This window comes from Dendrobates tinctorius, unplaced genomic scaffold (assembly GCF_039654945.1).
Source record: "Dendrobates tinctorius isolate UK_male_01 unplaced genomic scaffold, ASM3965494v1 ptg000017l, whole genome shotgun sequence".
NCBI lineage: Eukaryota > Metazoa > Chordata > Amphibia > Anura > Dendrobatidae > Dendrobates > Dendrobates tinctorius.
The window spans coordinates 15,099,774-15,126,782 of record NW_027361685.1 but is presented as its reverse complement, the minus strand read 5'-3'; the positions used below and the strand labels follow the sequence as shown (position 1 = coordinate 15,126,782).

Below are 27,009 nucleotides of genomic sequence, written 5' to 3'. Positions count from 1 at the left end.
CCAGCTTTCCTGAACCCCAATCACCCCTGTATCTGTCTGCTATCACTGGTATGTGTTCTGGCTGCAATACTATCTCCCTTTGCATTTCCTCTTGTGACTTTAATTAATCGTCTCCTGTGTCTGCATCCAGTCTCCCTGCTGCTCCTCCCTTTCTGATCACACCTGGGCCCTTTCATGTGCTGTTAAGTTAGTATAAATTCAGACTAAGAGGTCTGTCTGACCTCGGTCTGTCATTGCAAGGATGTTTTCTAAGGATAACATCTGAAATGAGCCTGAAGTGACCAGAAGGTATGACTAACTGCTGCATTTAGATGTACTAAATTTCTTTTGCCTTTTATATTACTCTCACCATGCTGACATACGCACTAACAGTTTTGGCTCCACTACTCCTCACTCTCCTTCGCTATCCGCAAACCCCATCACACGCTAACCAAATAATAATCTCTCCTTCCCTCTTGCCTCCCCACCTGACCTCCTCTGCTGACCTGCTCCTTGACCTCAGAGCTCTCCTAATAAAATACAAAACAAGCCACCCACCCTCCTTCTCCCACATGCTCTCCCTCTCTCTGCTTCTCCTCACTGCTGGCGATATATCTCTCAACCCTGGACCCCCACAGCCCATACCTCCCATTATTACCCCCTTCTATCGTTCCCAAATCAACACAAACACCAGAAATCTTTCCCACCTCAAATCCATGCCCTTGACACCCACCACCCTGCTCCCACTCTTTGGATCACTCTGGAATGCCAGCTCCATCTGCAATAAACTCCATGTGATTCACGACCTCTTTACCTCTCGTAATTTTTCCTTCCTTGGCCTCACCGAAACATGGCTGACACCCTCCGACACTGCCTCCCCTGCTGTGCTAGGTTACGGCGGCCTCCACTTCACCTACACTCCTCGCCCTGGCAACAGACATGACGGGGGAGTGGGCCTTCTCCTTTCTTCCAATTGCAGCTTCAACCCAATCCAACCTCTACCCTCCCTTATCCTCCCCTCTTTTGAAGTCCACTCTGTCCGCATCTACTCTCCCTCCAACCTCCAAGTGGCCGTCCTATACCGATCTCCAGGTCCGACCACTGCCTTCATTGACCAATTCTCCACCTGGTTCCTTCACTTTCTCTCTGCTGACATTCCCACCATCATCATGGGTGACTTCAACATCCCCATTGACAACCACCATTCAGCAGCCTCCAAACTCCTGTCCCTTACATCATCCTTTGGACTTACTCTGTGGTCCTCCTCAGCCACCCACACAGACGGACATACATTAGACCTGGTTTTCACCCGCCTCTGCTGTCTTTCTAACTTCACCACCTCCCCTCTATCTGACCACCATCTACGCACTTTCTCATCCCTGTCCTCCTCACCTGTCACCCATGTCCAGCAGTATGCGCACCCCCGCAGAAACCTCACACATCTAGACACTCACAAACTCTCTTACTCTATTCTACCACTGTCCTCCATATTTTCACTCCACGACACAGACACTGCCACTAGTTTCTACAATGCCACTCTTGCATCAGCCATCGACTCGGTCGCCCCTATCATGCATAACAGAGTGCGACGAATCAATAGACAACCCTGGCACAATAACACCACTAAAAAGCTTCGGCAAGCATTCAGAATTGCAGAACGGCGCTGGAAGAAAACGCATTCGCAAGACGACTTCACTGCACTCAAACAAGCAACACTTGCATTCAAATCTGCCCTCACCTCTGCTAAACAGGCCTACTTTACATCCCTTGTATCTTCCTTATCCCACAACCCCAAACAGTTGTTCAGTACTTTTAACTCCCTCCTCCACCCACCACTGCCCCCTCCAACCTCCCTCATCTCTGCCGAGGACTTTGCGCACACTTCAAAAACAAGATGGCCCAAACATGGCATGTCTTTATTGCTCAACCACCACAACCCCTTTACACACCAGACCAAAGCCCAAACCCCATAACCTCCCTATATAACATCACTGAAGGGGAGCTTGCTCATCTCTCCAAATCACGCCTCACCACTTGTGCACTTGATCCTATGCCATCTCACCTCCTCCACAACCTCGCCACCACTCTTATTCCATCCCTAAACCACCTCTTCAACCTATCATTTACTTCTGGTACCTTCCCTTCTGCTTTCAAACATGCCACAATCACGCCTATCCTTAAAAAGCCGACCCTCGACCCAATAGCCACATCTAGCTATCGCCCAATATCGCTGCTCCCATTCGCTTCTAAACTCCTGGAGCAGCATGTCCACGCTCACCTTTCCTCCCTCCTCTCATCTAACTTGCTCTTTGACAATCTACAATCTGGCTTCCGCCCCCATCATTCCACTGAGACAGCTCTGACCAGAATTACCAATTACCTACTTACAGCCAAATCTATGGGACAACACTCTATACTCCTCCTTCTAGACCTGTCCTCTGCTTTCAACACAGTTGACCACTGCCTCCTACTACACATCCTCTCCTCCTTCGGCATCAAAGATCTCGCCCTATCCTGGATTTCCTCATACCTTTCCAACCGCACATTCAGCGTCTCCCACTCCCACACTACCTCCTCATCCCACCCTCTCTCTGTTGGAGTCCCCCAAGGCTCTGTTCTAGGACCCCTACTCTTCCCAATCTATACACTTGGCCTGGGGCAACATGGAGTCCCATGGATTCCAGTACCACCTTTATGCCGATGATACTCAGATCTACCTCTCTGGCCCAGACGTCACCTCTCTGCTCTCCAGAATCCCAGAGTGTCTATCAGCCATATCCTCCTTCTTCTCCTCTCGCTTCCTCAAACTCAATGTGGACAAATCTGAACTCATCATCTTTCCCCCATCTCACAGATCTTCCTTACCCGACATTTCTATAACAATTGACATCACGCTTTCCCCCCTACCGGAGGTCCACTGCCTGGGAGTAACCCTTGACTCTGCCCTGTCCTTCAAACCGCACATCCAAGCTCTCTCCACCTCCTGCCGCCTCCAGCTCAAAAATATTTCCAGAATCTGTCCCTTCCTCAACTCTCAATCTACTAAACTACTTGTGCATGCCCTCATCATCTCCCACCTCGACTATTGCAACATCCTTTTCTGTGGCTTCCCTGCTAACACCCTTGCATCTCTCCAGTCCATCCTTAACTCTGCCGCCTGACTAATTCATCTCTCTCCTCGCTACTCCTCTGCAAATCTCTTCACTGGCTCCCATTCCCTCAGCGTATCCAATTCAATTTACTAATACTGACCTACAAGGCCATCTATAACCTGTCTCCCCCATATGTCTCTGAACTAATCTTCTGATACCTTCCCTCACGTAATCTCTGGTCCTCCCAAGACCTCCTTCTCTCCTCCACACTTATTCGCTCCTCACCCAACCGCCTCCAAGACTTCTCCCGAAGTGCCCCTATTCGCTGGAATTCTTTGCCCCAACACGTCCGGCTATCAACCACACTCGGATCCTTCAGACGGAACCTGAAAACCCACCTCTTCAAAAAAGCCTACAGCCGGCAATGACTCCACTACCTCTTAACCACTACCGCAGATATCACCTCAACCAACACCGGAACTGCTGCAACCCCCCAACCTACTGTCTCCTTCCCCACCATCCTGTAGCATGTAAGCCCGAAAGGGCAGGGTCCTCTCTCCCCTCTGTATCAGTCTGTCATTGTTAGTTTGTTTACTGTCGGTGATATCTGTAATTCTATGTAACCCCTTCTCATGTACAGCACCATGGAACCAATGGTGCTTTATAAATAAATAGTAATAATGTCCCAGCATTCCCAGTAATGTCACCTCTCCAGTTAGCAGCTCAATCATCTTGTAGATGAGTTCTAGGATCTTCTGGTCATTGATGTCCTCATGGATCAGGGGGTGAGGTGGAGGCCCCGTGATTTGGCTCAGGGGTCTTCCCCATCCCTCAGACACAGGGTCCTGACAGCGATCACTAGAGGTCTTCTTCACCACTGTGTAATCCTGGTAATGGAGAGACACATTAATAACTCTCACTACAGACATTTCCAGAGTCCTCACCTCTCCAGTTCTGTCCATCTGTTATTCCCATAGATAAGAATGATGTAATGTGACATCATCAGAATCTCTCACCTCTCCAGTGAGACGGAGGAGGATCTCTAGGGTGAGGTGTAATATCCTCTCCGCCATCTTGTCTCTGTCCATATACATCCTTGATGGGTAAACCAGGAAAATTCTCTTTTGTAGAAGATCTTCACTGAGAGGATCCGATATTGTAGAGACCTGAATGAGAAGAAGATGATCCGATGTAACATCATAAGAATCCTGTGTAATAATACAAGTACTGGAGATAATAAGGGAAACATATGAGATTTATTATCTTACAGGGTTTAGTTTTCTCCCCTGACATCTACTAATAAAACCTATATATTTAGGCCACAGACAACAAGCAGTTTCCTCCTCGGAGTCGGCAGCTGAACATGTTCCTCATAGACTCATCTTCCATAACGTTAATTCTCGTCTCATTACCGACACTGGAATCGGCATTAGCAATACTGCAGGAGATATTCATTACACGCGACATGAGAAATAACTCCTTCATGATGAGGACGACATCTTCATCTTCTACTGCGGCTCTAGAGACAGATTTGGCCAGAGTCGGTCACTGCCTCCATCCCCACCGGCCGTCTATATGAAGGTTTCCCGTCTTCCCCGCACTGGAATCTTCTATCCCGTTAGATCTCAGCTCTGAGTCACACACAGAAGTTTGAGGCTTTTAGAAAAGATTTTTTGTTTCCACATTCAACGCGGACAGAAATGATCTGATCCCAAAGTCTCCATGTACAGTGATTTATGGGGTTTATTTCTGGCCTTAGGCTTTCCTATGTTACAAGAAAAACTCCAGAAAAAGCCGAAATTTAAATGTTTCTAAGGAAAATTGGCTCCAACAATTCTTGTAAGAAGAAAAAAATATGTAAAAAGCAAAACACATTTTATAGTTTTTAACATGTTAAACATTTATTAAAAAGAAATTAATCTTTTTGGGCCCCAGAACATAGATGTACACCGCAGGGACGGCACAGATGAGGCTGCAACAAAAACCCTGAAAAGCAAACATGGCATCTTAAGGCCCTTTTACATTTAGCGATGCACCAGCGATCCAACCAGCGATCCGACCCGGTCAGGATCGCTGGTGCATCGCTAAATGATTGCTAGTGAGCTTTCATACAGAAAGATCTCACAGCGATGCAGCAGCGACGCAGCGCACGATACTTACCATTCACATACAGCGATCCTGCGTCCTCCCGCCCGCCTCCACGCGTCGCTGGACGTCACAGCAGGAAGTCTCAGCAGGAAGCGCCCGACGAGAAATGGAGCCGGACATTCTCGCGCAATCAGCGATGGACAGCGGGGGAGCCGGTCGCTGGTAAGTATCACACATAGCGATATCGCTAGCAATATCGCTATAACGTCACAAAATCGGTGACGTTTTAGCGATATTGCTAGCAATATTGCTTAGTGTAAAACCCCCTTAAGAAGGTGTGACAGAGTTCGGCTGAATGCCCCCCGCCTCCAAATACTCGATAGTATGGGGCGGCCTAGTTACTGCGATACTTACATGCCTAATAATGGGGTCTGGGCTGCAATGTATGAAGGTCTATTAGGCCGGGCCAGAGGCAGCGTCCAATAAGTTACGTTATAACGCCCCCATACACATTAGACTAAAGTTCCATGAAAGCACTGACTTCGGGGGGTTTGGCCGACCATATAATGTATTTGGGGGCCTCCCGACAGATGATGTCAGGGCAGAGAAGGATCCGGCATCCTGAATTTCAGAGGATAATCCGTCTGTTCTTCCTGTAGATAATCCTCCTCTAGAGGAGTCTGGAGGCGACTCTCTCATACAGACCACAGGAAAGCTGGAATATTTGTGTGTATGGGGGAGTCGGGAGAGATAGCCGTCTGCCAAATGACCGTTCAGCCAACTCTGATCTCATGTGTATGGGGCCGTTAGTATTACACTGACAGGCAGTGATGATACACGGCACTACAGTAGTACAGGGCATCACCGGAGCCATCAGAGGCTTGTATGTTGTATGATCGCACTGATCAGAGGGGTTTAAAAAAGGTTTAAAGTGGAAAAAATATCACAGTTTCATCAACAAGAAATATCCATCACTATATGGAAAGCAGAGTCACTGCACAATGTTAGTTACGTCACGTCCATAACTACTTTATTATACTCTATTATCCTGTACACAGTGGAGTAGATAGAAATCACAGATCCCACAGCAATAGCTGGAATTGGACCCTCCAACGTAAAGAAAAAAAAATCTATCTATCTATATACAGAGTTCAAAAAAATAAAGGGAACACTTAAATAACAGAATATAACTCCAAGTAAATCAAACTTCTGTGAAATCAAACTGTTCACTTAGGAAGCAACACTGATTGACAATCAATTTCACATGCTGTTGTGCAAATGGAATAGACAACAGATGGAAATTATTGGCAATTATCAAGACACCCTCAATAAAGGAGTGGTTCAGCAGGTGGGGACCACAGACCACATCTCAGTACCAATGCTTCTGGATGATGTTTTAGTCACTTTTGAATGTTGGTTGTGCTTTCACACTCGTGGTAGCATGAGACGGACTCTACAACCCACACAAGTGGCTCAGGTAGTGCAGCTCATCCAGGATGGCACATCAATGCGAGCTGTGGCAAGAAGGTTTGCTGTGTCTGTCAGCGTAGTGTCCAGAGGCTGGAGGCGCTACCAGGAATAGGCCAGTACACCAGGAGATGTGGAGGGGGCCGTAGGAGGGCACCAACCCAGCAGCAGGACCGCTACCTCCACCTTTATGCAAGGAGGAACAGGAGGAGCACTGCCAGAGCCCTGCAAAATGATCTTCAGCAGGCCACAAATGTGCATGTGTCTGTACAAACGGTTAGAAACTGACTCCATGAGGATGGTCTGAGGGCCCGACGCCCACAGATGGGGGTTGTGCTCACAGCCCAACACCGTACAGGACGCTTGGCATTTGCCACAAAATACCAGGATTGGCAAATTCACCACTGGCGCCCTGTGCTCTTCACAGATGGAAGCAGGTTCACACTGAGCACATGTGACAGACGTGACAGAGTCTGGAGACGCCGTGGAGAGCGATCTGCTGCCTGCAACATCCTTCAGCATGACCGGTTTGGCAGTGGTCAGTAATGGTGCGGGGTGGCATTTCTTTGGAGGCCACACGATGTTGGGCTGTGAGCACAACCCCCATGGAGACACAATTGTGCCTTTACCTGGAGATAAATTCCCAGTGGGGGCAATTTCCAAAATGCAATAACTTAAGTGGGGAATTCAGCTCTTTTCACACTAAAGGGATCTGTATATGGAGTCTACAAACTACAGTGGGGGAAATAAGGATTTGTTACGCTGACAATTTTGGGGCTAAAGTCACATTTTTGTGAGGAAAAAAGTAAAATTGTCATTTTTTCCTTCCACATTGCTTAAATTCCTGTCACACTGTCCGAATTCAGATATTGTCCTGTCAGAAAGGAGAATACAGGGAGCGAAAGGGTTAATAGGACTCACAGGAGGAACCGGCCCAGAAAGCAGAAGATCCAGGAGTGTCTGCCACATATATGACTGCTCTGTGCACAGGACCTGTGATGAGGTCACAGGAGGGGAGGAGTCAGGGGTCACATGATCAGGGGCCTCAGTGTGTGCAGGACTCAGTGTGCTGGAGCGCTCCCGATAATCAGCTGCGTGTGTCGCGCTGTGTGATAGTCACAGCACCTGCATGGAGGGCGACACATGCAGCTGATTATCGGGAGCGCTCCAGGGATCCGGGGTCCCGATGCAGCTATTCGGTAAGTGATATTAGCCAATAACAACTTCTCCGACGATATTCGCTCATCTCTAGTAATAACAGCTCAAAGAAATTCACCGAACTTTTCATTAAGATTAATAGCGAGACCCTATTAAATATTGAGCACCAGCGGGATGAAGCATTGACAGCGGCATGTAAAAGTGTGGGCGCCCCTGGTCAAAATGACCGTTATTGTGAGCAGCAGTAAGATGAAGATGAAATGATCTCTAAAAGGCCGAACCTCTAAGATGACACATGGCCTTTGTATTTTAGGCAAAAATAATAATAAAAATATATAGAGAGACTTTTTGACAATTTCATAATTGCAAAAAGGAAAAAGGGCGATGCAAAACTTTGGGCACCCTTGGAGATTTGTGTACTGAGATAATTTTGATCAAGATTTCACACCTTAATTCGCTTGTTAGGGTTATGGTGAGATCACATGGTGACCAGGAGCTACAGTCTGAGGAAAGGGCTAAAAAGCCTTCACTAGACCCCTGTACAGCTGTATAATGAGGCCCAGGCTTTATAGTGAAGGGACAGGAGTGAGGGCCTGTTCCCAGGAGCTACAGTCTGAGGAAAGGGCTAAAAAGCCTTCACTAGACCCCTGTACAGCTGTATAATGAGGCACAGGCTTTATAGTGACGGGACAGGAGTGAGGGTCTGTTCCCAGGAGCTACAGTCTGAGGAAAGGGCTAAAAAGCCTTCACTAGACCCCTGTACAGCTGTATAATGAGGCCCAGGCTTTATAGTGAAGGGACAGGAGTGAGGGCCTGTTCCCAGGAGCTACAGACTGAGGAAAGGGCTAAAAAGCCTTCACTAGACCCCTGTACAGCTGTATAATGAGGTCCAGGCTTTATAGTGAAGGGACAGGAGTGGGGGCCTGTTCCCAGGAGCTACAGTCTGAGGAAAGGGCTAAAAAACCTTCACTAGACCCCTGTACAGCTGTATAATGAGGCCCAGGCTTTATAGTGAAGGGACAGGAGTGAGGGCCTGTTCCCAGGAGCTACAGTCTGAGGAAGGGCTAAAAAGCCTTCACTAGACCCCTGTACAGCTGTATAATGAGGCCTAGGCTTTATAGTGAAGGGACAAGAGTGAGGGCCTGTTCCCAGGAGCTACACACTGAGGGAAGGACTAAAAAGCCTTCACTAGACCCCTGTACAGCTGTATAATGAGGCCCAGGCTTTATAGTGAAGGGACAGGAGTGAGGGCCTGTTCCCAGGAGCTACAGTCTGAGGAAAGGACTAAAAAGCCTTCATTAGACCCCTGTACAGCTGTATAATGAGGCCCAGGCTTTATAGTGAAGGGACAGGAGTGAGAGCCTGATCCCAGGAGCTACAGTCTGAGGAAAGGGCTAAAAAGCCTTCACTAGACCCCTGTACAGCTGTATAATGAGGCCCAGGCTTTATAGTGAAGGGACAGGAGTGAGGGCCTGTTCCCAGGAGCTACAGTCTGAGGAAAGGGCTAAAAAGCCTTCACTAGACGCCTGTACAGCTGTATAATGAGGCCCAGGCTTTATAGTAAAGGGACAGGAGTGAGGGCCTGTTTCCAGGAGCTACAGTCTGAGGAAAGGACTAAAAAGCCTTCACTAGACCCCTGTACAGCTGTATAATGAGGCCCAGGCTTTATAGTGAAGGGACAGGAGTGAGGGCCTCTTTCCAGGAGCTACAGTCTGAGGAAAGGACTAAAAAGCCTTCACTAGACCCCTGTACAGCTGTATAATAAGGCCCAGGCTTTATAGTGAAGGGACAGGAGTGAGAGCCTGATCCCAGGAGCTACAGTCTGAGGAAAGGGCTAAAAAGCCTTCACTAGACCCCTGTACAGCTGTATAATGAGGCCCAGGATTTATAGTGAAGGGAGAGGAGTGAGGGCTTGTGCCCAGGAGCTACAGTCTGAGGAAAGGGCTAAAAAGCCTTCACTAGACCCCTGTACAGCCGTATAATGAGGCACAGGCTTTATAGTGAAGGGACTGGAGTAAGGGCCTGTTCCCAGGAGCTACAGTCTGAAGAAAGGGCTAAAAAGCCTTCACTAGACCCCTGTACAGCTGTATAATGAGGCCTAGGCTTTATAGTGAAGGGACAAGAGGGAGGGCCTGTTCCCAGGAGCTACACACTGAGGAAAGGGCTAAAAAGCCTTCACTAGACCCCTGTACAGCTGTATAATGAGGCCCAGGCTTTATAGTGAAGGGACAGGAGTGAGGGCCTGTTCCCAGGAGCTACAGTCTGAGGAAAGGGCTAAAAAGCCTTCACTAGACTCCTGTACAGCTGTATAATGAGGCCCAGGCTTTATAGTGAAGGGACAGGAGTGAGGGCCTGTTCCCAGGAGCTACAGTCTGAGGAAAGGGCTAAAAAGCCTTCACTAGACCCCTGTACAGCTGTATAATGAGGCCCAGGCTTTATAGTGAAGGGACAGGAGTGTGGGCCTGATCCCAGGAGCTACAGACTGAGGAAAGGGCTAAAAAGCCTTCACTAGACCCCTGTACAGCTGTATAATGAGGCCCAGGCTTTATAGTGAGGGGACAGGAGTGAGGGCCTGATCCCAGGAGCTACAGACTGTGGAAAGGGCTAAAAAGCCTTCACTAGACCCCTGTACAGCTGTATAATGAGGCCCAGGCTTTATAGTGAGGGGACAGGAGTGAGGGCCTGTTCCCAGGAGCTACAGTCTGAGGAAAGGGCTAAAAAGCCTTCACTAGACCCCTGTACAGCTGTATAATGAGGCCCAGGCTTTATAGTGAAGGGATAGGAGTGAGGGCCTGTTCCCAGGAGCTACAGTCTGAGGAAGGGCTAAAAAGCCTTCACTAGACCCCTGTACAGCTGTATAATGAGGCCTAGGCTTTATAGTGAAGGGACAAGAGTGAGGGCCTGTTCCCAGGAGCTACACACTGAGGGAAGGGCTAAAAAGCCTTCACTAGACCCCTGTACAGCTGTATAATGAGGCCCAGGCTTTATAGTGAAGGGACAGGAGTGAGGGCCTGTTCCCAGGAGCTACAGTCTGAGGAAAGGGCTAAAAAGCCTTCACTAGATGCCTGTACAGCTGTATAATGAGGCCCAGGCTTTATAGTAAAGGGACAGGAGGGCCTGTTTCCAGGAGCTACAGTCTGAGGAAAGGACTAAAAAGCATTCACTAGACCCCTGTAAAGTTGTATAATGAGGCCCAGGCTTTATCGTGAAGGGACAGGAGTGAGGGCCTCTTTCCAGGAGCTACAGTCTGAGGAAAGGACTAAAAAGCCTTCACTAGACCCCTGTACAGCTGTATAATAAGGCCCAGGCTTTATAGTGAAGGGACAGGAGTGAGAGCCTGATCCCAGGAGCTACAGTCTGAGGAAAGGGCTAAAAAGCCTTCACTAGACCCCTGTACAGCTATATAATGAGGCCCAGGATTTATAGTGAAGGGAGAGGAGTGAGGGCTTGTGCCCAGGAGCTACAGTCTGAGGAAAGGGCTAAAAAGCCTTCACTAGACCCCTGTACAGCCGTATAATGAGGCACAGGCTTTATAGTGAAGGGACTGGAGTGAGGGCCTGTTCCCAGGAGCTACAGTCTGAAGAAAGGGCTAAAAAGCCTTCACTAGACCCCTGTACAGCTGTATAATGAGGCCCAGGCTTTATAGTGAAGGGACAAGAGGGAGGGCCTGTTCCCAGGAGCTACACACTGAGGAAAGGGCTAAAAAGCCTTCACTAGACCCCTGTACAGCTGTATAATGAGGCCCAGGCTTTATAGTGAAGGGACAGGAGTGAGGGCCTGTTCCCAGGAGCTACAGTCTGAGGAAAGGGCTAAAAAGCCTTCACTAGACTCCTGTACAGCTGTATAATGAGGCCCAGGCTTTATAGTGAAGGGACAGGAGTGAGGGCCTGTTCCCAGGAGCTACAGTCTGAGGAAAGGGCTAAAAAGCCTTCACTAGACCCCTGTACAGCTGTATAATGAGGCCCAGGCTTTATAGTGAAGGGACAGGAGTGTGGGCCTGATCCCAGGAGCTACAGACTGAGGAAAGGGCTAAAAAGCCTTCACTAGACCCCTGTACAGCTGTATAATGAGGCCCAGGCTTTATAGTGAGGGGACAGGAGTGAGGGCCTGATCCCAGGAGCTACAGACTGTGGAAAGGGCTAAAAAGCCTTCACTAGACCCCTGTACAGCTGTATAATGAGGCCCAGGCTTTATAGTGAGGGGACAGGAGTGAGGGCCTGTTCCCAGGAGCTACAGTCTGAGGAAAGGGCTAAAAAGCCTTCACTAGACCCCTGTACAGCTATATAATGAGGCCCAGGATTTATAGTGAAGGGAGAGGAGTGAGGGCTTGTGCCCAGGAGCTACAGTCTGAGGAAAGGGCTAAAAAGCCTTCACTAGACCCCTGTACAGCCGTATAATGAGGCACAGGCTTTATAGTGAAGGGACTGGAGTGAGGGCCTGTTCCCAGGAGCTACAGTCTGAAGAAAGGGCTAAAAAGCCTTCACTAGACCCCTGTACAGCTGTATAATGAGGCCCAGGCTTTATAGTGAAGGGACAAGAGGGAGGGCCTGTTCCCAGGAGCTACACACTGAGGAAAGGGCTAAAAAGCCTTCACTAGACCCCTGTACAGCTGTATAATGAGGCCCAGGCTTTATAGTGAAGGGACAGGAGTGAGGGCCTGTTCCCAGGAGCTACAGTCTGAGGAAAGGGCTAAAAAGCCTTCACTAGACTCCTGTACAGCTGTATAATGAGGCCCAGGCTTTATAGTGAAGGGACAGGAGTGAGGGCCTGTTCCCAGGAGCTACAGTCTGAGGAAAGGGCTAAAAAGCCTTCACTAGACCCCTGTACAGCTGTATAATGAGGCCCAGGCTTTATAGTGAAGGGACAGGAGTGTGGGCCTGATCCCAGGAGCTACAGACTGAGGAAAGGGCTAAAAAGCCTTCACTAGACCCCTGTACAGCTGTATAATGAGGCCCAGGCTTTATAGTGAGGGGACAGGAGTGAGGGCCTGATCCCAGGAGCTACAGACTGTGGAAAGGGCTAAAAAGCCTTCACTAGACCCCTGTACAGCTGTATAATGAGGCCCAGGCTTTATAGTGAGGGGACAGGAGTGAGGGCCTGTTCCCAGGAGCTACAGTCTGAGGAAAGGGCTAAAAAGCCTTCACTAGACCCCTGTACAGCTGTATAATGAGGCCCAGGCTTTATAGTGAAGGGATAGGAGTGAGGGCCTGTCCCCAGGAGCTACAGTCTGAGGAAAGGGCTAAAAAGCCTTCACTAGACCCCTGTACAGCTGTATAATGAGGCTCAGGCTTTATAGTGAGGGGACAGGAGTGAGGGCCTGATCCCAGGAGCTACAGACTGTGGAAAGGGCTAAAAAGCCTTCTCTAGACCCCTGTACAGCTGTATAATGAGGCCCAGGCTTTATAGTGAGGGGACAGGAGTGAGGGCCTGTTCCCAGGAGCTACAGTCTGAGGAAAGGGCTAAAAAGCCTTCACTAGACCCCTGTACAGCTGTATAATGAGGCCCAGGCTTTATAGTGAAGGGATAGGAGTGAGGGCCTGTCCCCAGGAGCTACAGTCTGAGGAAAGGGCTAAAAAGCCTTCACTAGACCCCTGTACAGCTGTATAATGAGGCCCAGGCTTTATAGTGAAGGGACAGGAGGGAGAAAAGTGGGGAAAGGAGCCAGAAGAGCTGGACTGCCCATCACTAACCTGCAGAGCCGCACTCCACATATATGGCTGCTCTGTGCACAGGACCTGTGATGAGGTCACAGGAGGGGAGGAGTCAGGGGTCACATGATCTCCGGAGTGTAGACCTCCATGGAGCCTTCTCCTCAGTCAGTGACATTCCCGCCATTTTTCGCCCCTCACTACTGGCACAATTACCCCGCGCCGCCTTCTCTACACAGTGTTATGTGTGGAATGTAACGTGTGATTTCTCTGGAGGGAAATAGACCCCACACAGGAGGGAATTCTCACCGGTTACCGGCCGTCTACTATATGGCGGCATATGATTGTGCTATCGACTCCACACCAGGAGCTAAAATGCCCAAATCTCTAATGTAACCGCTATAAGAGAAGATATAACAAATTTCCCCTAAACTCACACAGCGGAGGAGGCCTCACTTGGAGCAATGTGACTCGCGCACAGAAAATCTATTCCCGGTTCTGTGATAAGTTATCGGCCGACAGGAAGAAGAAAGGTCTGAATTACAGCCCAGACTGGAGGAGAAACTGCAGGAGTTAGAATTGGCCAATCAGCGCTCTTCACCCCTATACTTATCTGCACAAATACAAGATATGAAATGACAATTAGACGCCATTCTCACCACCAGAACGGAGAGGCGCTAACTTGGAGTAAAGCCGCGTTTTATCACCATGCCAATAAGCCTAATAAGATGCCGCTCGTAAGCTCAGAATGAGAGAGTCACTGCATATAATCTCCTCTATAAAAGACCCTAAGGGTCAGACCTCAGCCCACCCCGATGTCATGTATAGCACTTATAATGAATACTCCCAGAGTTTGTATTCCCCCCACAATCACCCCCCCCTCACTACTGGAGTCATTCCTTCACACACTACATCTACCTAACCTGACTGAGTCCGCGGCACAACAACTCCATTTACACATCTCTGAGGAGGAAATAGTTTCAACAACCAAAAAACTAAAAAGAGGAAAGGCCCCGGGGCCGGATGGTCTTACAGCAATATATTATAAAAAATGCAGCGATGTGCTGACACCACATATAAAAACCTCTGTAATTCACTACTAAATGGCTCACAGCTGCCCCCTGAGTTCTACGTGGCGCATGTAACCGTAATCCCTAATCCTAAGAAAGATCATCTCACAACAAATTATAGACCTATATCCCTCTTATACATTGACTTCAAAATCTTTACATCCATTGTGACTAACAGGACCAACAAAATCCTCCCTCACCTCATCCATCGGGATCAGGTTGGTTTTATACCAGCGCGACAGGCCCCAGATAATATTAGGAGAGCGTTAAATATTATTCATACAACTAACCTACAGCGAAAGCGACTTCTCCTGCTCGCATTAGATATTGAGAGGGCTTTCGATTCGGTGTCCTGGACGTATCTCTTTACGGTTCTATCGGAAGTCGGATTCTCCCCTAAACTTATAAAGTGCCTCCAGTTGTTATATGATAGCCCTATCGCTTATGTAAAACTCCCGTCACCACACCCCCCTCCAATTAATATTCAGAGGGTACCAGGCAGGGCTGTCCTCTATCTCCGGATCTTTTTGCACTTGCAATGGAACCCATTGTGGAAGCAATAAGGAGAGATCAGAATATCCTGGGCCCTGAGAATATGGGAGACCAATATAACGTCAGCCTCTTTGCGGATGATCTCCTGCTAACATTAATAAGTCCCCACACTACACTCCCTCACTTGTTTCCCTCCTTCACGAAATTGAGAAGATCTCAGGGTTAAAGATTAACATTGATAAATCCGAAGCATTATTTGTAAATTTTCCTAAGAGCAAACTAATATAGCCTCCCATTTTGGGTTTATAGACAAAGAACATTATCTAACATATCTGGGTATCAACTTAACAGCCAACAGGTCACCTCTGTTTAGGTGGAATTACACTCCACTGATCCAAAACTTCCAGAGGGACCTGGATAGATGGGCTTCCTCAGAGTTACCCTGGCCCGGCAGAATACAGGCATTAAAAATGGTGTCACTGCCTCGCTTCTTATATCTATTTAGGTCCCTCCCAATTATGGTACCAGCCAGAACGTTCACTCATTTACACTCCACGATGTCTAAGTTTCTTTGGCTTGGAAAACAACTCAGAATTGTGCAAAAACTTATGTTCCCTCACAGAAAAGAAGGAGGTTTATCCCTCCCTAATTTTACACTTTATTACAAGTCGGCACAGATTGCTCCATTAATAAGTGCGTGTTCATATCCTAATAGTCCGAGATGGGTTATTCTGGAATCATTTCTCTCCAAACCATTCTCTTTATCAGGCCTAATGTGGACCACAGACCGACTTCCACGGGGGTTAATGAATGTGGCTCCTTTTACAGTCCACTCGTTGCTTCTTTGGAGGAAAGTCCGGTTTAAATATAACTTACAATCAAGCCCTTCTCCCCTGACAGCTATATTACAAAACCCCATGTTCCCGCCAGGCCTTGAGCCACAAATTTTTTCTTGGTGGAAGCTGAAAGGTATTCATATACTTAAACATTTGTGTTCCCCATTTAATATCTTACTTGATAGACAGGAATTTGTTCAAACATTTGAACCTCCAGTTAGGGAGGTAATGCGATTGAACCAGATCTTTCTACTTTGCAAAGCAGATCCTCCCGAGCGGTACTACTCTCAGGGCAAACAGTTTTGAAAATAAATGTGTAAATGACCCTTTGGGCAGGGGAACGATCTCATTGATCTACTATGCTATAAATTCTCCACAAGATGATAAAAAATTGAAGTATATGTTATAGTGGGAGGAGGATCTGGGGTTTGAACAGTCAATTGATGAATGGTATCGTAGCTGTGACACCCTATCATGAGGTAGTCACCAGACTTCCCTCATGGAGACCTCCTTAAAACTATTGCACAGAGTCTATTATGTACCGGAAAAAATTCACAGCATTTTTCCTAAAATCTCAGGAGACTGTTTTAGGGGCTGTGGAATATCTGGTGACATGAGACATATTTGATGGTCTTGTATGGTGGTTTCTGGGCTTTGGGAGAAGGTGAAGCGTCTGATAGCACAGATGTATGGTGGACCGGTTGTTCTGGAACCTTCTACCCTTTTACTGGGAACCAGGCCTTCCCGGCTTCCAGAAAGCTTTCAGAAGCTAGTAAACTACTTATGTATGGCCACTAAAATCCACATTGCAGCCAAGTGGAAGTCGCCCTCACTGTCATTATCTATGGTGAAAGAGAAGATGAACGACATTATGTTATTCTCATTTGTGGCCCCAGCGTTTCCTGTAGAATAAATCCCTTTCTCACACAGTCCTGTAGTAATGACTTTGTTCTCACGTTTTGTAGGAGGGTTCGTCTGACTCCATCTTATGTTTTCAGTATAAGTGCGAGAGATGAGAGACCGACGACCGCAGTTTTACCGTGTGTGTCCGGCGTCAGTTCTACAGTGTGAGATATGCAGGGTCTGTGACCGAAGCTGGGGGTATACGGGTGTATACAGCATACACAGAGGGGTCTGTGACCAAAGCTGGGGTTATACGGGTGTATACAGCATACACAGAGGGGTCTGCGACTGAAGCTGGGGGTATACGGGTGTATACAGTATACACAGAGGGGTCTGCGACTGAAGCTGGGGGTATACGGGTGTATACAGCATACACAGAGGAGTCTGTGACCAAAGCTGGGGGTATACGGGTGTATACAGCATACACAGGGGTTTGCGACTGAAGCTGGGGGTATACGGGTGTATACAGAGTACACAGGGGTCTGCGACCGAAGCTGGGGGTATACGGGTGTATACAGCGTACACAGGGGTCTGCGACCGAAGTTGGGGGTATACGGTGTATACAGTGAACACAGGGGTCTGCGACCGAAGTTGGGGGTATACGGGTGTATACAGCGTACACAGGGGGTCTGTGACCAAAGCTGGGGGTATACAGGTGTATACAGCGTACACAGGGGTCTGTGACCGAGTCTGCAACCGAAGCTAGGAGTATAGGAGTATACAGGTACATACAGCGTACACAGAGGTGTCTGCGACCGAAGCTGGGGATATACGGTTGTATACAGCATACACGGAGGGTCTATGACCGAAGCTGGGGGTATACGGGTGCATACAGCGTACACAGAGGGGTCTGCGACTGAAGCTGGGGGTATACAGGTGTATACAGCGTACACAGAGGGGTCTGCGACTGAAGCTGGGGGTATACGGGTGTATACAGCACACACAGGGGGGTCTGTGACCAAAGCTGGGGGTATACAGGTGTATACAGCGTACACAGGGGTATGCGATCGAACCTGGGGGTATACGGGTGTATACAGTGTACACAGGAGTCTGCGACCCAAGCTGGGGATTTGCAGGTGTATACAGTGAACACGGGTCTGTGACCGAAGCTGGGGGTATACAGGTGTATACAGCGTATACAGGGGTATGCGACCGAACCTGGGGGTATACGGGTGTATACAGTGTATACAGGAGTCTGCGACCCAAGCTGGGGATTTACAGGTGTATACAGTGAACACAGGGGTCTGTGACCGAAGCTGGGGGTATACAGGTGTATACAGCGTACAGAGTGGTCTGCGACCGAAGTTGGTGGTATACGGGTGTATACAGAGTTCGCAGAGGGGTCTGTGACAGAAGCTGGGGGTATACAGTTGTATACAGCATACACACAGGGGTCTGAGACTGAAGCTGGGGGTATACGGGTGTACACAGTGTGAGAGACGCGGGGTCTGTGACGGAAGCTGGGGGTATACGGGTGTATACAGTGTACACAGAGGCGTCTGCGACCGAAGCTGGGGGTATACGGGTGTATAAAGAGCACACTGAGGGGTCTGCGACCGAAGCTGGGGGAATACAGGTGTATACAGCATACAGAGGGGTCTGCAACTGAAGCTGGGGGTATACAGGTGTATACAGCGTACACTGAGAGGTCTGAGACTGAAGCTGGGGGCATACAGCGTACACAGAGGGGTCTGTGACCGAAGCTGGGGGTATACGGGTGTATACAGCATACAAATAGGGGTCTGAGACTGAAGCTGTGGGTATACAGCATACACAGAGTGGTCTGCGACCGAAGCTGGGGTTATACGGGTGTATACAGCATACACAGAGGGGTCTGTGACCGAAGCTGGGGGTATATGGGTGTATACAGTGTACACACGGGTCTGAGACCGAAGCTGGGGTATACGGGTGTATACAGCATACACAGAGGCGTCTGCGACTGGAGCTGGGGGTATATGGGTTAATACAGTGTACACAAGGGTCTGAGACCGAAGCTGGGGTATACGGGTGTATACAGCATACACAGAGACGTCTGCGACCGAAGCTGGGAGTACACCTCGTACACACACAGCTCTGCTCGGTACATCTCGTACACACACGGCTCCACTCCGTACACCTCGTACACACATGGCTCCGCTCCGTACACCTCATACAGACGCGGCTCCACTCCGTACACCTTGTACACACGCAGCTCCACTCCGTACACCTTGTGCACATGCAGCTCCGCTCCGTACACCTTGTGCACACGCTGTTTCGCTCCGTACACCTCGTACACACGCGGCTCCGCTCTGTACACCTCGTACACACGCGGCTCCGCTCCGTACACCTCGTACACACGCGGCTCCGCTCCGTACACCTCGTACACACGCGGCTCCGCTCCGTACACCTCGTACACACGCGGCTCCGCTCCGTACACCTCGTACACACGCGGCTCCGCTCCGTACACCTTGTACACACGCAGCTCCTCTCCGTACACCTCGTACACACACGGCTCCGCTCCTTACACCTCGTACACACACGGCTCCGCTCCGTACACCTCGTACACACGCGGCTCCGCTCCGTACACCTCGTACACACGCGGCTCCGCTCCGTACACCTCGTACACACACGGCTCCCCTCTGTACACCTCGTACACACACGGCTCCGCTCCGTACACCTCGGACACACACGGCTCCGCTCCGTACACCTCGGACACACATGGCTCCGCTCCGTACACCTCGTACACACACGGCTCCGCTCCGTAAACCTCGTACACACACGGCTCCGCTCCGTACACCTCGTACACACACGGCTCCGCTCCGTACACCTCGTACACACAGGGCTCCGCTCCGTACACCTCGTACACACACGGCTCCGCTCCGTACACCTCGTACACACAGGGCTCCGCTCCGTACACCTCGTACACACACGGCTCCGCTCCGTACACCTCGTACACACGGCTCCGCTCCGTACACCTCGTACACACGCGGCTCCGCTCCGTACACCTCGTACACACACGGCTCCTCTCCGTACACCTCGTACACACACGGCTCCGCTCCGTACACCTCGTACACACACGGCTCCGCTCCGTACACCTCGTACACACACGGCTCCGCTCCGTACACCTCGTACACACACGGCTCCTCTCCGTACACCTCGTACACACACGGCTCCGCTCCGTACACCTCGTACACACACGGCTCTGCTACATCCACCCTGTAAACCCCTCCTGACCCCACACAGAAACTTCCCCTCATCCAGCACCATGACAACCAGCACAGCAGAGTCCTGCACACACTGAGGCCCCTGGTCATGTGACCCCTGACTCCTCCCCTCCTGTGACCTCATCACAGGTCCTGTGCGCACAGAGCAGCCATATATGTGGCAGATGCTCCTGGACCTTCTGCTTTCTGGGCCGGTTCCTCCTGTGAGTCGTATTAACCCTTTCGGTCCCTGTGTTATTCTTTCCTTAGTTTCCCTGTCTCTGTGTTTCGGGTCGTTGTTCTGTTCGAAGACACAGCCTCCACCCATCTTCAATGCTGTTACTGAGAGAAGGAGGTTGTTGGCCAAAATCTCCCGGTACATGACCCCATCCATCCTTTCTTCAATACGTTGCAGTTGTCCTGTCCCCTTTACAGAAAAGCCCCCCAAAGTGTGATGTTTCCCCCACTAGGCCTCGCAGTTGGGACTGTGTTCTTGAGGTTGTACCCATATATTACATATAGATAGAAGATTCCAGTGCGGGGAAGACGGGAAACCTTCATATAGACGGCCGGTGGGGATGGAGGCAGTGACCGACTCTGGCCACATCTGTCTCTAGAGCCGCAGTAGGAGATGAAGATGTCGTCCTCATCATGAAGGAGTTATTTCTCATGTCGCGTGTAATGAATCTCTCCTGCAGTATTGCTAATGCCGATTCCAGTGTCGGTAATGAGACGAGAATTAGCGTTATGGAAGATGAGTCTATGAGGAACGCGTTCAGCTGCCGACTCCGAGGAGGAAACTGCTTGTTGTCTGTGGCCTAAATATATAGGTTTTATTAGTAGATGTCAGGGAAGAAAACTAAACCCTGTAAGATAATAAATCTCCTCATATGTTTCCCTTATTATCTCCAGTAATTGTATTATTACACAGGATTCTTATGATGTTACATCGGATCATCTTCTTCTCATTCAGGTCTCTACAATATCGGATCCTCTCAGTGAAGATCTTCTACAGAAGAGAGTTTTCCTGATTTACCCATCAAGGATGGATATGGACAGAGACAAGATGGCGGAGAGGATGTTACACCTCACCCTAGAGATCCTCTTCCATCTCACTGGAGAGGTGAGAGATTTTGATGACGTCACATTACATCATTCTTATCTATGGGAATAACAGATGGACAGAACTGGAGAGGTGAGGACTCTGGAAATGTCTGTAGTGAGGTTTATTAATGTGTCTCTCCATAACCAGGATTACACAGTGGTGAAGAAGACCTGTAGTGATCGCTGTCAGGACCCTGTGTCTGAGGGATGGGGAAGACCCCTGTGCCCAATCACGGGACCTCCACCTCACCCCCTGATCCATGAGGACATCAATGACCAGAAGATCCTAGAACTCATCTACAAGATGATTGAGCTGCTAATTGGAGAGGTGACATTGCTGGGAATGCTGGAACATTATTACTATTTATTTATAAAGCACCATTGGTTCCATGGTGCTGTACATGAGAAGGGGTTACATAGAATTACAGATATCACCGACAGTAAACAAACTAACAATGACAGACTGATACAGAGGGGAGAGAGGACCCTGCCCTTTCGGGCTTACATGCTACAGGATGGTGGGGAAGGAGACAGTAGGTTGGGGGGTTGCAGCAGTTCCGGTGTTGGTTGAGGTGATATCTGCGGTAGTGGTTAGGAGGTAGTGGAGTCATTGCAGGCTGTAGGCTTTTTTGAAGAGTTGGGTTTTCAGGTTCCGTCTGAAGGATCCGAGTGTGGTTGATAGCCGGACGTGTTGGGGCAAAGAATTCCAGCGAATAGGGGCACTTCGGGAGAAGTCTTGGAGGCGGTTGGGTGAGGAGCGAATAAGTGTGGAGGAGAGAAGGAGGTCTTGGGAGGACCAGAGATTACTTGAGGGAAGGTATCAGGAGATTAGTTCAGAGACATATGGGGGAGACAGGTTATAGATGGCCTTGTAGATCAGTATTAGTAAATTGAATTGGATACGCTGAGGGAATGGGAGCCAGTGAAGAGATTTGCAGAGGGGAGAAGCGGAGGAGTAGCGAGGAGAGAGATGAATTAGTCAGGCGGCAGAGTTAAGGATGGACTGGAGAGGTGCAAGGGTGTTAGCAGGGAAGCCACAGAAAAGGATGTTGCAATAGTCGAGGCGGGAGATGATGAGGGCATGCACAAGTAGTTTAGTAGATTGAGAGTTGAGGAAGGGACAGATTCTGGAAATATTTTTGAGCTGGAGGCGGCAGGAGGTGGAGAGAGCTTGGATGTGCGGTTTGAAGGACAGGGCAGAGTCAAGGGTTACTCCCAGGCAGTGGACCTCCGGTAGGGGGGAAAGCGTGATGTCAATTGTTATAGAAATGTCGGGTAAGGAAGATCTGTGAGATGGGGGAAAGATGATGAGTTCAGATTTGTCCACATTGAGTTTGAGGAAGCGAGAGGAGAAGAAGGACGATATGGCTGATATATACTCTGGGATTCTGGAGAGCAGAGAGGTGACGTCTGGGCCAGAGAGGTAGATCTGAGTATCATCGGCATAAAGGTGGTACTGGAATCCATGGGACTTTATGAGTTGCCCCAGGCCAAGTGTATAGATTGGGAAGAGTAGGGGTCCTAGAACAGAGCCTTGGGGGACTCCAACAGAGAGAGGGTGGGATGAGGAGGTAGTGTGGGAGTGGGAGACGCTGAATGTGCGGTTGGAAAGGTATGAGGAAATCCAGGATAGGGCGAGATCTTTGATGCCGAAGGAGGAGAGGATGTGTAGTAGGAGGCAGTGGTCAACTGTGTTGAAAGCAGAGGACAGGTCTAGAAGGAGGAGTATAGAGTATTGTCCGTTAGGTTTTGCTGTAAGTAGGTCGTTGGTAATTTTGGTCAGGGCTGTCTCAGTGGAATGATGGGGGCGGAAGCCAGATTGTAGATTGTCAAAGAGCAAGTTAGATGAGAGGTGGGAGGAAAGGTGAGCGTGGACATGCTGCTCCAGGAGTTTAGAAGCTAATGGGAGCAGCGATATTGGGCGATAGCTAGATGTGGCTATTGGGTCGAGGGTCGGCTTTTTAAGGATAGGCGTGATTGTGGCATGTTTGAAAGCAGAAGGGAAGGTACCAGAAGTAAATGATAGGTTGAAGAGGTGGTTTAGGGATGGAATAAGAGTGGTGGCGAGGTTGTGGAGGAGGTGAGATGGCATAGGATCAAGTGCACAAGTGGTGAGGTGTGATTTGGAGAGATGAGCAAGCTCCCCTTCAGTGATGTTATATAGGGAGGTTATGGGGTTTGGGCTTTGGTCTGGTGTGTAAAGGGGTTGTGGTGGTTGAGCAATAAAGACATGCCGTGTTTGGGCCATCTTGTTTTTGAAGTGTGCGCAAAGTCCTCGGCAGAGATGAGGGAGGTTGGAGGGGGCAGTGGTGGGTGGAGGAGGGAGTTAAAAGTACTGAACAACTGTTTGGGGTTGTGGGATAAGGAAGATACAAGGGATGTAAAGTAGGCCTGTTTAGCAGAGGTGAGGGCAGATTTGAATGCAAGTGTTGCTTGTTTGAGTGCAGTGAAGTCGTCTTGCGAATGCGTTTTCTTCCAGCGCCGTTCTGCAATTCTGAATGCTTGCCGAAGCTTTTTAGTGGTGTTATTGTGCCAGGGTTGTCTATTGATTCGTCGCACTCTGTTATGCATGACAGGGGCGACCGAGTCGATGACTGATGCAAGAGTGGCATTGTAGAAACTAGTGGCAGTGTCTGTGTCGTGGAGTGAAGATATGGAGGACAGTGGTAGAATAGAGTCAGAGAGTTTGTGAGTGTCTAGATGTGTGAGGTTTCTGCGGGGGTGCGCATGCTGCTGGACATGGGTGACAGGTGAGGAGGACAGGGATGAGAAAGTGCGTAGATGGTGGTCAGATAGAGGGGAGGTGGTGAAGTTAGAAAGACAGCAGAGGCGGGTGAAAACCAGGTCTAATGTATGTCCGTCTGTGTGGGTGGAGGAGGAGGACCACAGAGTAAGTCCAAAGGATGATGTAAGGGACAGGAGTTTGGAGGCTGCTGAATGGTGGGTGTCAATGGGGATGTTGAAGTCACCCATGATGATGGTGGGAATGTCAGCAGAGAGAAAGTGAAGGAACCAGGTGGAGAATTGGTCAATGAAGGCAGTGGTCGGACCTGGAGGTCGGTATAGGACGGCCACTTGGAGGTTGGAGGGAGAGTAGATGCGGACAGAGTGGACTTCAAAAGAGGGGAGGATAAGGGAGGGTAGAGGTTGGATTGGGTTGAAGCTGCAATTGGAAGAAAGGAGAAGGCCCACTCCTCCGCCATGTCTGTTGCCAGGGCGAGGAGTGTAGGTGAAGTGGAGGCCGCCGTAACCTAGCACAGCAGGGGAGGCGGTGTCGGAGGGTGTCAGCCATGTTTCGGTGAGGCCAAGGAAGGAAAAATTACGAGAGGTAAAGAGGTTGTGAATCACATGGAGTTTATTGCAGATGGAGCTGGCATTCCAGAGTGATCCAAAGAGTGGGAGCAGGGTGGTGGGTGTCAAGGGCATGGATTTGAGGTGGGAAAGATGGTGGGAAAGATTTCTGGTGTTTGTGTTGATTTGGGAACGATAGAAGGGGGTAATAATGGGAGGTATGGGCTGTGGGGGTCCAGGGTGGAGAGATATATCGCCAGCAGTGAGGAGAAGCAGAGAGAGGGAGAGCATGTGTGAGAAGGAGGGTGGGTGGCTTGTTTTGTATTTTATTAGGAGAGCTCTGAGGTCGAGGAGCAGGTCAGCAGAGGAGGTCAGGTGGGGAGGCAAGAGGGAAGGAGAGATTATTATTTGGTTAGCGGGTGCTGGGGTTTGCGGATAGCGAAGGAGAGTGAGGAGTAGTGGAGCCAAAACTGTTAGTGCGTATGTCAGCATGGTGAGAGTAATATAGAAGGCAAAAGAAATTTAGTACATCTAAATGCAGCAGTTAGTCGTACCTTCTGGTCACTTCAGGCTCATTTCAGATGTTATCCTTAGAAAACATCCTTGCAATGACAGACCGAGGTCAGACAGACCTCTTAGTCTGAATTTATACTAACTTAACAGCACATGAAAGGGCCCAGGTGTGATCAGAAAGGGAGGAGCAGCAGGGAGACTGGATGCAGACACAGGAGACGATTAATTAAAGTCACAAGAGGAAATGCAAAGGGAGATAGTATTGCAGCCAGAACACATACCAGTGATAGCAGACAGATACAGGGGTGATTGGGGTTCAGGAAAGCTGGGTGATGATGGTATTGCAGCCTGAACACATACCAGTGATAGCAGACAGATACAGGGGTGATTGGGGTTCAGGAACGATGGGTGATGATGGTAATGCAGCCGGGATACATACCATTGATATCAGACAGATACAGGGGTGATTGGGGTTCAGGAAAGATGGGTGATGATGGTATTGCAGCCAGAACACATACCTGTGGATGAAGCAGATCGATTGTCTGAGTGATAGGTGATAGTAATAGTGAAGCATAGTAATAATAATAATGAAGCATCTAGAGCAAGGGAGTCATTTTCAGGCATATTTCAGATGTTATCCTTAGAACGACATCCTTGGAATGACAGACCGACATTATACAGTAACACTATGAAGGGATCGGGGGGATGACAGTATCATTGTGTGTGTCAGGTTCCTATAAGGTGTCACGATGTCGCCGTCTATTTCTCCATGGAGGAGTGGGAGTATATAGAAGGACACAGAGATCTATACAAGGACGTCATAATGGAGGTTCCCCAGCCCCTCACATCTCCAGGTAATAGACAGGACTAAATACACACGGCCTATAATTATCTGTATGTAGAGAATGAATTCAGTCCCTGTATGTGTTTCCTCCAGATCTATCCAGTAAGAGGACAACACCAGAGAGATGTCCCCGTCCTCTTCTTCCACAGGACTGTAACCAAGAAGATCCCAGTGCTCCTCAGGATCATCAGGTAGATGGAGAGAAGGTGTCAGGAGGTCTCCCCTATGATGTGTAGACGGCTGTGAAGGTCTTGTGCTCAGTCTTGTTTTATCCACCAGTATTATATGTTTTATACTTGTGTAATGAGAACGGTGGAGATGGCAGGATTAGAGCTGACACCAGTGACCGGAGGTAAACTTTTTATCTCCAATCACAGCTGAGCGGTTATGCTGTGTTCTGACAACGTGGGAACCACGGCTCTGTGACCGGCGGGGATGATTTTACCGCCAATCAGAAGCGCTACACCGGTGTTTACCGCACTGCCACACAGCTTGGGAAACACCGGCTTTTGTGCTGTGCATGATCGGCTATATTCTGCTATTACATCAGCAAAAGTGTTGTGCCTGCCATCTGATGTATATACTTCTCATCAAGTTCTTGTTAAGTGAAGGAAAGTCTATTTTTTAACTTTGGTCTCCCTCATTCATCTCCATACCATCTGGTCTGGGCCTACAACGACAGCATGCAATCTCCGGAGTCGGGAGATATGACTCTGCTATAATGTGTGTGTGTGTGTATATATATATATATATATATAATTATACTATACTAGATGGTGGCCCGATTCTAACGCATCGGGTATTCTAGAATATGTATGTAGTTTATTTATGAAGATTTAAGAATAATGCAATGAATGTTCGGGCGGTGTAGAAAATTGCTTTGGAAAGGCTTCTGGAATCGACTTTGGGATTGCCCCTTGCAGACCTGGGGGGCTGGACCCTCATCTGACCTTGTTTTCCATGGGCACACCGCTGGTGAAGGTTCCCTCTCTGCCTGCTGCACGCGCCATCTTCTTCCTTTGTGGTGACGTCACCGCTACCCGATGTTCGGCCGGTGTGGAGATTTCCTTCTGAACAGTATCTGCGTCCTGCCTTAGGCTTGATCTTTGCCGAACGGGGGTTTTTCGCCCTCCTCTGCTCAAGTTAAGGCAGGGCACATCGTTGGTGAAGTTCCTGTGGAGGACTGCTGCGGGCGCCATCTTCCTCCACCTTCAGTGTCGTCCCCGGGCGCGACCAATCAGCGACGCGGGATTTCCGTTACAGACAGAATTAGACGAATATATGTATATACTAAATGGTGGCCCAATTCTAACGCATCGGGTATTCTAGAATATGGCCAAAT

The 27,009-nt window shown here is 49.2% G+C and overlaps 1 protein-coding gene across 1 annotated transcript; it reads left to right on the top strand.

Annotated features, from left to right (window-relative positions):
* The first annotated feature begins 20,894 nt into the window (after positions 1-20,894).
* LOC141082452 (gastrula zinc finger protein XlCGF66.1-like) lies at positions 20,895-25,694 on the top strand. The gene is made up of 3 exons (XM_073566394.1): positions 20,895-21,038; positions 21,168-21,347; positions 25,554-25,694. The coding sequence occupies exons 1-3, from the start codon at positions 20,961-20,963 to the stop codon at positions 25,692-25,694; spliced, it is 399 nt and encodes a 132-aa protein (XP_073422495.1). The 5' UTR covers positions 20,895-20,960.
* Positions 25,695-27,009: the final 1,315 nt, after the last annotated feature.